Below are 14,615 nucleotides of genomic sequence, written 5' to 3' on the forward strand. Positions count from 1 at the left end.
CCACATTTGGGACCCCCTAGGGTTATTCGGGACCCCCCCAGTGTCACCTGGAATCCCCCCAGTGTCACCTGGGACCCCCGAAAATCCCCCCTATGGGGGTCTATGGGCACACCTGGTGTCCATCCCACACCTGGGACCCCTCCCAGTCCCTCCCAGTCCATCCCAGTTCCCTCCCAGTCCCTCCCAGTTCCCTCCCAGTCCCTCCCAGTCCCCTCCCAGTTCCCTCCCAGTCCCTCCCAGTCCCTCCCAGTCCCCTCCCAGTCCCTCCCAGTCCCTCCCAGTCCCCTCCCAGTCCCTCCCAGTGACCCCCCAGGTGACACCAGTGACCCCCCAGGTGACACCAGTGGCTTTATTGTCCCCAGCCCGGCCCGGCCCAGTTTATGGCCCCAAGGGCAGCCCCGGCAGCGGCCCCAGGATGGCCCCGGGGGCCACCGGGGCTCCCAGTGCTCCCAGTGGCCCCCCCAGGGCTCCTCCCAGTGCTCCCAGTGGCCCTCCCAGTACTCCCAGTGGCCCTCCCAGTACTCCCAGTGGCCCTCCCAGTGGTCCCCCCAGGGCTCCTCCCAGTGGCCCCCCCAGTGCTCCCAGTGGCCCCCCCAGGGCTCCTCCCAGTGCTCCCAGTGGGGCTCCGAGGGCTCCTCCCAGTGCTCCCAGTGGTTCCAGCAGGCGACCTGTGGGGAGGGGGGGGGACACGGGTGGGGTCACTCTGTGGCCGCCATCGTCGCGGTCATCGTCGTCATCGTCCCACCACCAACGCCATCGTCATCGTCATGTTCATCTCACCGCCACCATCATCATCGTCATCTTCATCCCACCATCATCATCCCACCACCACCACCATCTTCTTCGTCATCGTCCTCCCACCACCACCACCATCATCATCTTCATCCCGTCACCAACACCATCGTCATCGTCATCTTCATCCCACCACCAACACCGTCATCATCATCTTCATCCCATCACCACCACCATCATCATTGTCATCGTCATCTTCATCCCACCACCACCATCATCATCATCATCATCATCATCATTTTCATCCCACCACCGTCATCATCTTCATCCCACCAGCACCATCATCATCTTCATCCCATCACCAACACCATTGTCATCATCAACGTCATCTTCATCCCACCCACCACCACCACCATCTTCTTCGTCATCGTCATCCCACCACCAACACCGTCATCATCGTCGTCGTCATCTTCATCCCACCATCATCATCATCTTCATCATCATCATCCCATCACCACCACCATCTTCATCATCATCGTCGTCATCTTCATCCCACCATCATCATCCCACCACCATCATCATCATCACCATCTTCATCCCACCACTGCCATCATCATCATCACCTTCCTCCCGCGTCCCCTCACCTGTGTGCAGGTCGCGGCGGGGCCGGGGGGCGGCGCCGGCGGCCGGGGCACACCTGGACGCTGCGGGGGGACACCGGCGTCACCGCGGGGTCACCGCGGGGTCACCGCGGGGTCACCGGTCAGGGGTGGACACGGGGATGGACACAAAGGTCAGGGGTGGACACAAAGATCAGGGGTGGACACAAAGGTCGGGGTGGACACTGGGATGGACACAGGTCATGGGTGGACACGAGAAGGTCATGGGGAGACACAAGGATGGACACGAGAAGGTCATGGGTGGACACGAGGATTGACACGAGAAGGTCATGGATGGACACTGGGGTGGACGCAGAGGTCAAGGATGGAGAAGCTCTGGATGGACCCATAACGGTCATGGAGAAGGTCACGGACACGTGGAGAGGTCACGGATGGACGCAGAGGTCAGGGGTGGACACGAGAAGGTCACGAGGGACACGTCAAGGTCCTGCAAGGACCCGTGAAGGCCCCGCCGCCCCCACCCCACGTCCCTGTCCCGTGTCCCACTCACGGCAGCGGCCCTGGGGACACCTCCTGATGTCCCCGCGGTCACTCCCGGTGTCCCCGTGGTCACTCTTGGTGTCCCCGTGGTCACTCCCGGTGTCCCCGCGGTCACTCCCGAGGTCGTTGCCGGCGTCGCCGTCGAAGTCGCCGCAGAGGCCGCAGGTGCGGTTGCGGAGCCGGGGGGACACGGTGACCTCCAGGACGTCGCCGGGGCCGGTGGCCACGCGCAGGTCGGGGGTCAGCAGGAGCAGGGCGTGGCCGGGGGCGGGGCCGACGCAGACGGAGCCGTCCGGGAGGCAGAAGGGCAGCGGGAGCGCGGCGCCGTCCAGCTGGGGGAGGGGCGGCGGCATCTTCGTCGTCATCATCGTCATCTCCATCATCATCATCATCATCATCCAACCTTCTTCATCCATCCTTCATCCATCGTCACCATCACCACCATCATCATCATTCATCCAACCTTCTTCATCCATCCTTCATCCATCATCTCCATCATCATCATCATCATCATCATCATCATCCAACCTTCTCCATCCAACCTTCATCCATTATGATTGTCATCTCCATCATCATCATCATCATCATCCAACCTTCTTCATCCATCCTTCATCCATCATCTCCATCATCATCATCATCATCATCATCATCATCCAACCTTCTCCATCCAACCTTCATCCATTATGATTGTCATCTCCATGATCATCATCATCATCGTCCAACCTTCTCCATCCAACCTTCATCCATCATGATTGTCATCATCATCATCATCAACCTTCATCCAACCTTCATCCATCGTCATCATCTCCATCCTCATCATCCTTCATCCAATCTTCTCCATCCAACCTTCATCCATCATCATTGCCATTCTTCATCTTCATCATCATCCTCATCATCCATCATCCAGCCTTCTCCATCCATCATCATCATGTCCGCCATCATCATCGTCATCATCATCATCCTTCACCCAACCTTTGCCATCCATCCTTCATCCATCATCCTCATCATCCTCATCATCCTCATCATCCTCATCATCCTCATCTCCATCTCCTTCATCCCCTCCTCCTCCTCCTCCTCCTCCTCCTCCTGCCCCCTCCCCTCCCGGCCCCTCCCCCGGGCTCACCTGGACACGCCCCCTCTCCAGGTGCCACCTGCTGCCCGCCAGCGTCACCCTCACGGCCCCGCCCCCCAGCGCCACCTCCAGCGGGGGCGGGGCCTCGCGGGCCGGGGGCGGGGCCCCGCGGGCAGGGGGCGGGGCCCCGCGGGCAGGGGGCGGGGCCCCGCGGGCAGGGGGCGGGGCGCAGGTGCGGGCCAGCAGCAGGGGGGCGGGGCAGCCCCTCCCCCACGCCCCCCGCGCGCCGTCGAAGGTCCGGAAGCGCCGCGGCCTCACCTGGAGCCGGCAGGTAGCAGGGGAGGGGCGGGGCGGAGGGGAGGGGCCGAGGGGGGAGGGGCTGAGGAGAGAGAGAGAGGGGGGAGGGGTTGGGGAGGGGCCCGGACACGGATATGGGGGGGGAGGGGGGAGGGGAGTGTCCGGGACCCTCCCACACAGGTAGGGGGCACACCTGGGCACACCTGAGCACACCTGGGGACACCTGGGACACACCTGGGGACACCTAGGGACATGTGGGACACACCTGGGGACACCTGGGACACACCTGGGCACACCTGGGGACATGTGGGACACACCTGGGGACATGTGGGACACACCTGGGGACACCTGGGAACACCTGGGCACACCTGGGGACATGTGGGACACACCTGGGGACACCTGGGGACATGTGGGACACACCTGGGGACACCTGGGGACATGTGGGACACACCTGGGGACACCTGGGACACACCTGGGGACACCTAGGGACATGTGGGACACACCTGGGGACACCTGGGACACACCTGGGGACACCTGGGGACAGGTGGGGACACACCTGGGACACCTGGGACACACCTGGGGACACCTAGGGACATGTGGGACACACCTGGGGACACCTGGACACACCTGGGGACACCTAGGGACATGTGGGACACACCTGGGGACACCTGGGAACACCTGGGCACACCCGTGACACACCTGGGGATACCTGGGGACATGTGGGACACACCTGGGGACATGTTGGACACACCTGGGAACACCCGGGACACACCTGGGGACACCTGGGCACACCTGGGGACACCTGGGGACATGTGGGACACACCTGGGGACACCTGGACCCTCCTACCCACACCTGGGACACACCTGAGCCTTCCCAGCTGCCTCCCCCCAGCCCCTCACCTGTCCCCCCCTGCCCCTCACCTGCGGCACAGGTGCCCCCAGCCCCTCACCTGTCCCCCCCCAGCCCCTCACCTGCGGCACAGGTGCCCCCAGCCCCTCACCTGTCCCCCCCCAGCCCCTCACCTGCGGCACAGGTGCGCTGCCCGGCGCAGGCCCCGCAGAGCCCCCTGGCGGCCGCCGCCGTTCCCGTCACGCTGACGGCGCCGTCACCTGCCAGGCTCACCTGCAGCCCCGCCCAGGTGAGCAGCACCTGGCGCTGCCCCCCCCGGCGCCGCACCTGCACCCGGCCCCCGGCCAGCGACACCGGGAGGCGCACGCGGCGGCCGGACACCTGCGGACAGGTGAGACACGCCTGGTCAGGTGAAGCACACCTGGGACACACCTGGGACAGGTGAGACACGCCTGAGACACACCTGGGACAGGTGAGACACGCCTGGTCAGGTGAGACACACCTGGGACAGGTGAAACACACCTGAGACACACCTAGGACAGGTGAGACACACATGGGACTGGTGAGAAACCTGAGACAGGTGAGACACACCTGAGACACACCTGGGACAGGTGAGACACGCCTGAGACACACCTAGGACAGGTGAGACACAGCTGGGACAGGTGAAACACACCTGAGACACACCTAGGACAGGTGAGACACACCTGAGACACAACTAGGACAAGTGAGACGCACCTGGGACTGGTGAGAAACCTGAGACAGGTGAGACACACCTAGGACAGGTGAGACACACCTGGGACTGGTGAGAAACCTGAGACAGGTGAGACACACCTGAGACACAACTAGGACAGGTGAGACACACCTGGGACAGGTGAAACACACCTCGGACAGGTGAGACACACCTTGGACAGGTGAGACATCTGGGACTGGGACAGGGACACACCTGTGGGCAGGTGTCACACCTGGGCCAGGGACACAGCAGGGGCGGGGGCAGGGACACACCTGTGGGCAGGTGTCACACCTGGGCCAGGTGCCGCACTCACCCTGGCCGCGGTCCCCTCGCCGTGCCGCAGCTCCACCTGGAACCCGTCTCCGGCCACCGTCACTCGCCCGAAGGTGGCCCTGGGGCCGGAGCCCACCTGGCCGGAGAGCCACACCTGCAGCGCAGGTGAGCCCGCGCAGGTGGCCACCAGGGGACAGGTGAGCGGCAGCCGCCAGGTGCGGCCGTCGAAGGCGCGGAAGCGGCGCCGGCTCAGGACGTGGCACACGAGGGGCGGGGCCGGCGCGCAGGTGGGGAGGCAGGTGAGGCCAGGTGGGCAGGGCGGGGCCTGGCAGGTGGATCCGGGTGGGCAGGTGAGGTCCTGGCAGGTCAGTGCCACGGGGACACACCTGGGCGTGGCTCTGTCCAACTGACAGGTGGACCCAGGTGAGCAGGTGAGGTCCTGGCAGGTCAATTTGATGGGGACACACCTGGGCGTGGCTCCGTCCATCCGACAGGTGGACCCAGGTGGGCAGGTGAGGTCCTGGCAGGTCAGTGCCACGGGGACACACCTGGGCGTGGTTCCGTCCATCTGACAGGTGGACCCAGGTGGGCAGGTGAGGTCCTGGCAGGTCAATTTGATGGGGACACACCTGGGCGTGGCTCCATCCATCTGACAGGTGGACCCAGGTGGGCAGGTGAGGTCCTGGCAGGTCAATTTGATGGGAACACACCTGGGCGTGGCTCTGTCCATTCTACAGGTGGACCCAGGTGGGCAGGTGAGGTCCTGGCAGGACGGAGCTTTGGGGACACACCTGGGCGTGGCTCCGTCCACTCTACAGGTGGATCCAGGTGGGCAGGTGAGGTCCTGGCAGGTCAATTTGATAGGAACACACCTGGGCGTGGCTCCATCCATTCTACAGGTAGCTCCAGGTGAGCAGGTGAGGTCCTGGCAGGTCAATTTAATGGGGACACACCTGGGGGTTGATTTCTCCATTCTACAGGTGGATCCAGGTGGGCAGGTGAGGTCCTGACAGGTCACTTTGACAGGGACACACCTGGGCGTGGCTCCGTCCATTCTACAGGTGGATTCAGGTGGACAGGTGAGGTCCTGGCAGGTCAGTTTCATGGGGACACACCTGGGCGTGGCTCCGTCCATTCTACAGGTGGATCCAGGTGGGCAGGTGAGGTCCTGGCAGGTCACTTTGACAGGGACACACCTGGGCATGGCTCCGTCCATCTGACAGGTCGATTCGGGTGGGCAGGTGAGGTCCTGGCAGGATGGAGCTTTGGGGACACACCTGGGGGTTGATTTCTCCATTCTACAGGTGGATCCGGGTGGGCAGGTAACGTCGTGGCAGGTCAGTGCCACGGGGACACACCTGGGCGTGGCTCCTTCCATCTGACAGGTGGACCCAGGTGGGCAGGTGAGGTCCTGGCAGGATGGAGCTTTGGGGACACACCTGGGCGTGGCTCCTTCCATCTGACAGGTAGCTCCAGGTGGGCAGGTGAGGTCCTGGCAGGTCAATTTGATAGGAACACACCTGGGCGTGGCTCCTTCCATCTGACAGGTAGATCCAGGTGGGCAGGTGAGGTCCTGGCAGGTCAATTTGATAGGAACACACCTGGGTGTGGCTCCATCCATCTGACAGGTGGATCCGGGTGGGCAGGTAAGGTCGTGGCAGGTCAGTGCCACGGGGACACACCTGGGCGTGGCTCCGTCCATCTGACAGGTGGACCCAGGTGGGCAGGTGAGGTCCTGGCAGGTCAATTTGATGGGGACACACCTGGGGGTTGATTTCTCCATTCTACAGGTAGCTCCAGGTGGGCAGGTGAGGTCCTGACAGGTCAATTTGATGGGGACACACCTGGGCGTGGCTCTGTCCATTCTACAGGTGGACCCAGGTGGGCAGGTGAGGTCCTGGCAGGATGGAACTTTGGGGACACACCTGGGCGTGGCTCCGTCCATCCGACAGGTGGACCCAGGTGGGCAGGTGAGGTCCTGGCAGGATGGAGCTTTGGGGACACACCTGGGCGTGGCTCCGTCCATCTGACAGGTGGACCCAGGTGGGCATGGGACGCCGTCACACGAGGCCACCTTGGGGACACACCTGGGCCAGCCCTGCAGCACCTGGCAGGTGGCGCCGGGCTGGCAGGTGACGTCGGCGCAGGACAGGGCGGGGACAGCGCGGACGCTCCGCAGGGGATGGACACACTGCGGCCACCCGGCGGTCACCTGGCACCGGCCGGCCTTGGGGCACCGGACATCGCGGCACGAGGGACCCACCATGGACGTCGTGGTCCGGACACACTGGGGGTGACCACTGACCATGTGACACCAGGTGTCCTTGGGACACTGGACATCCCGGCAGGACGGTCTCCTGATGGTCTGGACGCACCGTGGCCACCCTCTGACCATGTGACACCAGGTGTCCTTGGGACACTGGACATCCCGGCAGGACGGTCTCCTGATGGTCTGGACGCACCGTGGCCACCCTCTGACCATCTGGCACGTGGAGCCCTTCTGGCACTGGACATCCTGACACGATGGTTGTTGATGGACACACTGCGGCCACCCATTGGTCATCTTACACGTGGTGCCCTGGGGACAGTGGAGGTCACTGCAGGACGGTCTCCTGATGGTCATCGTGGTCTGGACACACCGTGGCCACCCTCTGACCATCTGGCACGTGGAGCCCTTCTGGCACTGGACATCACGACAAGATGGTCGCTGATGGACACACTGCGGCCACCCAGCGGTCATCTTACACGTGGTGTCCTGGGGACAGTGGAGGTCACTGCAGGACGGTCTCCTGATGGACGTCTTGGCCTGGACACACTGGGGATGACCACTGACCATGTGGCACGAGGTGTCCTTGGGACACTGGACATCCCGGCAGGATGGTGAGTGGTGGACACACTGCGGCCACCCAGCGGTCATCTTGCATTGGGTTCCGTGTGGACAATGGAGGTCACTGCAGGACGGTCTCCTGATGGACGTCTGGGTCTGGACACACTGGGGATGACCACTGACCATGTGACACGAGGTGTCCTTGGGACACTGGACATCCCGGCAGGATGGTGAGTGGTGGACACACTGCGGCCACCCATTGGTCATCTTACACCTGGTGCCCTGGGGACAGTGGAGGTCACTGCAGGACGGTCTCCTGATGGTCATCGTGGTCTGGACACACCGTGGCCACCCTCTGACCATCTGGCACGTGGAGCCCTTCTGGCACTGGACATCACGACAAGATGGTCGCTGATGGACACACTGCGGCCACCCAGCGGTCATCTTACACGTGGTGTCCTGGGGACAGTGGAGGTCACTGCAGGACGGTCTCCTGATGGTCATCGTGGTCTGGACACACCGTGGCCACCCACTGACCATCTGGCACATGGAGCCCTTCTGGCACTGGACATCGCGACAAGATGGTCGCTGATGGACACACTGCGGCCACCCATTGGTCATCTTGCATTGGGTTCCGTGTGGACAGTGGAGGTCACTGCAGGATGGTCTCCTGATGGACGTCTTGGTCTGGACACACCGTGGCCACCCACTGACCATCAGGCACATCGTTCCCTGCTGGCACCGGACATCCTGACACGATGGTGGGTGATGGACACACTGTGGCCACCCAGCGGTCATCTTACACGTGGTGCCCTGGGGACAGTGGAGGTCACTGCAGGACGGTCTCCTGATGGACGTCTTGGTCGGGACACACCGTGGCCACCCGCTGACCATGTGACACGTGGAGCCCTTCTGGCACTGGACATCACTACAAGATGGTCGCTGATGGACGCACTGCGGCCACCCATTGGTCATCTTGCATGTCATTCCCTGGGGACAGTGGAGGTCACTGCAGAACGGTCTCCTGATGGACGTCTTGGCTTGGACACACCGTGGATGACCACTGACCATGTGACATGCGGTGTCCTGGGGACAGTGGAGGTCACTGCAGGTCAGTGTCCATGCGGTCAGTTTGGTCTGGACACACCGTGGCCACCCTCTGACCATGTGACACGTGGTGTCCTTGGAGCACTGGACATCGTGACAGGAGGGGGGTTCATGGACACACTGCGGCCACCCAGCGGCCATCTTGCAGGAGGTGTCCTTGGAGCACTGGACATCACGGCAGGACGGTCTCCTGATGGATGTCTTGGTCTGGACACACCGTGGATGACCACTGACCATCTGGCACAGGGAGCCCTTCTGGCACTGGACATCCCGGCAGGATGGAGAGTGGTGGACACACTGTGGCCACCCATTGGTCACCTGGCACTTGGTGCCCTGGGGACAGTGGAGGTCACTGCAGGACGGTCTCCTGATGGTCATCGTGGTCTGGACACACCGTGGCCACCCACTGACCATCTGGCACGAGGTGCCCTTGGAGCACTGGACATCGAGACACGATGGTGGGTGATGGACACACTGCGGCCACCCAGTGGTCATCTTACACCTGGTGCCCTGGGGACAGTGGAGGTCACTGCAGGACGGTCTCCTGATGGACGCCTTGGCCTGGACACACCGTGGCCACCCGCTGACCATGTGACACGTGGAGCCCTTCTGGCACTGGACATCACTACACGATGGTGGGTGATGGACACACTGCGGCCACCCATTGGTCATCTTGCATGTCATTCCCTGGGGACAGTGGAGGTCACTGCAGGACGGTCTCCTGATGGACGTCTTGGCCTGGACACACCGTGGATGACCACTGACCATGTGACATGCGGTGTCCTGGGGACAGTGGAGGTCACTGCAGGTCAGTGTCCATGCGGTCAGTTTGGTCTGGACACACCGTGGCCACCCTCTGACCATGTGACACGTGGTGTCCTTGGAGCACTGGACATCGTGACAGGAGGGAGGGTCATGGACACACTGCGGCCACCCAGCGGCCATCTTGCAGGAGGTGTCCTTGGAGCACTGGACATCACGGCAGGACGGTCTCCTGATGGACGTCTTGGTCTGGACACACTGGGGATGACCACTGACCATGTGGCACGTGGTGTCCTTGGGACACTGGACATCCCAGCAGGATGGTGAGTGGTGGACACACTGCGGCCACCCATCGGTCACCTGGCATTGGGTTCCTTGAGGACAGTGGAGGTCACTGCAGGACGGTCTCCTGATGGACGTCTTGGCCTGGACACACCGTGGCCACCCACTGACCATCTGGCACGTGGAGCCTTTGGAGCACTGGACATCGCGACAAGATGGTTGTTGATGGACACACTGCGGCCACCCATCGGTCACCTGGCATTGGGTTCCTTGAGGACAGTGGAGGTCACTGCAGGACGGTCTCCTGATGGACGTCTGGGTCTGGACACACTGGGGATGACCACTGACCATGTGGCACGAGGTGTCCTTGGGACAGTGGAGGTCACTGCAAGACTCTCTCCTGATGGTCATTTTGGTCGGGACACACCGTGGCCACCCACTGACCATCTGGCACGAGGTGTCCTTGGAGCACTGGACATCCTGACACGATGGTGGGTGATGGACACACTGCGGCCACCCAGCGGTCACCTGGCATTGGGTTCCATGGGGACAGTGGAGGTCACTGCAGGACGGTCTCCTGATGGACGTCTTGGTCTGGACACACTGAGGGTGACCACTGACCATGTGACACAAGGTGTCCTTGGGACACTGGACATCACTGCAGGACGCTCTCCTGATGGACGTCTTGGTGGGGACACATCGTGGCCACCCGTTGATCATGTGACACGAGGTGTCCTTCTGGCAGTGGACATCATGGCAGGATGGCCGGTCGTGGACACATTGAGGGTGACCACTGACCGTGTGACACGAGGAGCCCTTGGGACACCGGATGTCCTGGCAGGATGGCGGGTGATGGACACAGCGGGGTTGGTCATCCACCATGTGACACGAGGAGCCCTTGGGACACCGGATGTCCTGGCAGGACGGCGGGTGATGGACACAGCGGGGCTGACCATTGGTCATCTGGCACGAGGAGCCCTTGGGACACTGGACATCCTGGCAGGACGGCGGGTGATGGACACAGCGGGGCTGACCATCGGTCATCTGGCACGAGGTGTCCTTGGGGCAGTGGAGGTCACTGCAGGCTGGTGGCCTTGGGGACACCTTGGTGTGGACACAGCGTGGCCACCCATTGGTCATCTGGCACGTGGTGCCCTTCTGGCACCGGACGTTGTCACACGACGGCCGGTCATGGACACACTGAGGGTGACCATCGGTCATCCGGCACGAGGTGTCCTTGGGGCAGTGGAGGTCAGCACAAGATGGACTCTTGATGGACATCTTGGTGTGGACACAGCGGGGCTGACCATTGGTCATCTGGCACGAGGTGTCCTTGGGGCAGTGGACGTCGTGGCAGGACGGCGGGTGATGGACACAGCGGGGCTGACCATCGGTCATCCGGCACGAGGTGTCCTTGGGGCAGTGGAGGTCAGCACAAGATGGACTCTTGATGGACACCTTGGTGTGGACACAGCGTGGCCACCCATTGGTCATCTGGCACGAGGTGTCCTTGGGGCAGTGGACGTCGTGGCACGACGGCGGGTGATGGACACAGCGGGGCTGACCATCGGTCATCTGGCACGAGGTGTCCTTGGGGCAGTGGAGGTCAGCACAAGATGGACTCTTGATGGACACCTTGGTGTGGACACACTCAGGGTGACCATTGGTCATCTGGCACGAGGTGGCCTTGGGGCAGTGGAGGTCACCGCAGGCCGGTGGCCTTGGGGACACCTTGGTGTGGACACAGCGCGGCCACCCTCGGAGCAGGTGGCACGAGGAGCCCTGGGGACACCGGACGCTGTCACACGACGGTGGCTGGTGGACGCACCGGGGGTCACCGTCCACCACCTGGCACGAGGTGCCCTGGGGACAGCGGAGGTCGCCGCAGGCCGGCGGCCTTGGGGACGCCTTGGTGGGGACGCAGCGGGGCCACCCCTGGCTGACGTCGCACGCGGTGCCCCGGGGACATCGGGGACACGGAACGCTCCGGCCGTGACGCCGGACGCAGACGGGCCACCCGTCGGCCATCTCGCACCGGGGACAGCCGGCCAGGGGACACGAGGGGACGGGGACACAGCGGGGCCACCCTTGGGCCACCTCACACCGTGTCCCCTCACCACACCGGACGTTGTCACACGAGGGGTTGGGGACACAGTGGGGCCACCCTTGGGCCACCTGGCACCGCGTCCCCTCACCACACCGGACGTTGTCACACGAGGGGACGGGGACACAGCGGGGCCACCCTTGGGCCACCTCACACCGTGTCCCCTCCCCGCACCGGACGTTGTCACACGAGGGGACGGGGACACATTTGGGCCACCCTTGGGCCACCTCACACCGCGTCCCCTCCCCGCACCGGACGTTGTCACACGAGGGGACGGGGACACATTTGGGCCACCCTTGGGCCACCTGGCACCGCGTCCCCTCCCGGCACCGGACGTTGTCACACGAGGGGACGGGGACACATTTGGGTCCCAGGTCTGTCACCTGGCAGGTGCCACCAGGGCCGCAGGTGACGCCGGAGCAGCCGGGCTGGGAACGGGGGAGGGCACCTGGGGAAAAACGGGGGGAAAAAATGGGAAAAAATGGGGAAAAAATGGGGAAAAAATGGGGAAAAATGGGGAAAATGGGGAAAATGGGGAGGGGGAAAATGGGAAAATGGGGGAAAATGGGGGAAAATGGGGAAAATGGGAAAAATGGGGAGAATGGGAAAAATGGGGAGGGGGAATGGGAAAAATGGGAAAAATGGGGAGGGGGAAAATGGGAAAAATGGGAAAAAATGGGGCAGGGGAAAAAGGGAAAAATGGGAAAAAATGGGGAAATGGGGAAAAATGGGAAAAATGGGAAAACTGGGAAAAATGGGGAGGGGGAAAATGGGAAAAATGGGGGAAATGGAGAAAATAGGGAAAATGGAAAAAATGGGAAAAATGGGGGGGGAATGGGAAAAATTGGGGAAAATGGGAAAATGGGGGAAAATGGGAAAAATGGGGGGAAATGGGGGGAAAATGGGGAAAAAATGGGGAAATGGAAAATAATGGGGGAAATAATGGGGGAAAATTGGGAAAATATAATGGGGGAAATTATTCAAAATGGTGGAATTTGGGGGAAAATGGGGAATTTTGGGGTGGAAAATGTGGAAAGGGGGTCTGGAAATAGGGGAAATGGGAAAAATGGGGGAATTTGGGGGATTTGGGGTTGGAAATGGGAATTTGGGACAGAAATTCGGGATTTGGGAGGGAAATTTGTGGTTTGGGAGGGAAAATTTGGGCGTTGAGTGGGAAAATTGGGATTGGGAGGTAAATCTGGGATTGGGGTGGGAAATTTGGGGTTTGGGGGGAAAAATTGGGATTTGAGTGGGAAAATTGGGATTTGGGGTCAGAAAATTGGGATTTGAGTGGAAAATTGGGATTTGAGTGGAAAATTGGGGATTTGGGAGGGGAATTTGGGCTTTGGGGTTGGAAAATTGGGATCGGGGCGGGAAATTTGGGATTGGGGTGGGAAATTGGGGATTTGGGGTGGGAATTTTGGGATTTGGGGTGAGAAAATTGGGGTTTGGGGTGGGAATTTTGGGATTTGGGTGGGAAAATTTGGGGTTTGGGACTCACGGCAGCCGAGCAGGACCCAGGCCCAGAGCAGCAAAATCCGGGGGGGCCCCATCTGCCCGCGGGGGGAGGGGCGTGAGAAAAGGGGGGACCCCGGGATTTGGGACCCTCCCGACCCCCAAAAATCCCCCAAATCAGGGAGGATCCCATAAACCACCCCAAATTCAAGAGGAACCCCCCAAAAATCCCCTCCCAGATTCAAGGAGACCCCCAGAAATTCCCCCCCCAGAATCCAAGGGGAACCCCGAAAATCCTCCCTAAACCCAAGGGGACCCCAAAAATCCCCCAAATCTAAGGAAACCCCAAAAATCCCCCCAAAATTTGGGTGAAAACCCCCAAAATCCCCCCAGAATCCAAGGGGAACCCCAAAAATCCTCCCTAAATCCAAGGGAACCCCAAAATTCCCCCCCAAACCCAAGGGAACCCCAAAAATCCCCCCAAAATTTGGGTGAAAATCCAAAAAATACCCCCAAACATTTGGGGGAAAACCCCCAAATCCCCCCAAAATCCCTCCCAAATCCAAGGGAACCCCAAAAATGCCCAAATTTGGGGTCCCCAATCCCGGCCTCACCTTCCCGGCTCCGCTCCGGCTGCTCCGCAGTTCCCGGGTTTTTATGGGATCCCGGCCACGCCCCCTCCCGGCCACGCCCCCACGGCCACGCCCCCCACGGCCACGCCCCCTCCAGGATATCAGAGATAAGATCTGGGGGGGAGGGGCCGGGGAGAGATAAGATCGGGGAGGGGGAGGGGCGCCAAGGGGGGGACTGGGAGGGACTGGTTTGAACTGGTTTGAACTGGGATTGGACTGGGATTGGACTGGGATTGGACTGGGATTGGACTGGTTTGAACTGGGATTGGACTGGGATTGAACTGGTTTGAACTGGTTTGAACTGGGATTGGACTGGGATTGGATTGGTTTGA

At 61.6% G+C, this 14,615-nt stretch overlaps 1 protein-coding gene across 1 annotated transcript; it reads right to left on the reverse strand.

The window, feature by feature from the left end:
* Positions 1-349: 349 nt before the first annotated feature.
* LOC128782827 (zonadhesin-like) lies at positions 350-7,737 on the reverse strand. Its single transcript, XM_053933315.1, has 7 exons — positions 5,155-7,737; positions 4,263-4,492; positions 3,283-3,343; positions 3,016-3,108; positions 1,903-2,224; positions 1,377-1,436; positions 350-668 (listed from the first exon to the last, which is right to left on the reverse strand). Exons 1-7 carry the CDS (start codon positions 7,735-7,737, stop codon positions 379-381), a joined length of 3,639 nt encoding a protein of 1,212 aa, XP_053789290.1. The 3' UTR covers positions 350-378.
* Between the last annotated feature and the right edge of the window lie 6,878 nt (positions 7,738-14,615).

This window comes from Vidua chalybeata (genome assembly GCF_026979565.1).
Source record: "Vidua chalybeata isolate OUT-0048 chromosome 39 unlocalized genomic scaffold, bVidCha1 merged haplotype SUPER_39_unloc_1, whole genome shotgun sequence".
NCBI lineage: Eukaryota > Metazoa > Chordata > Aves > Passeriformes > Viduidae > Vidua > Vidua chalybeata.

What these genes read in the sequence shown, in the direction of transcription:
- LOC128782827 (XM_053933315.1), bottom strand. Translation starts at nt 7,737, where the DNA reads ATGACCATCAGGAGACCGTCCTGCAGTGACCTCCACTGTCCCCAGGGC. An exon ending in GCGAGGGGACCGCGGCCAGG is followed by an intron (nt 4,493 to 5,154) that starts GTGAGTGCGGCA and finishes ACCTGTCCGCAG; the next exon opens with GTGTCCGGCCGCCGCGTGCG. An exon ending in GAGGGGCTGGGGGGGGACAG is followed by an intron (nt 3,344 to 4,262) that starts GTGAGGGGCTGG and finishes CTCTCTCCTCAG; the next exon opens with CCCCTCCCCCCTCGGCCCCT.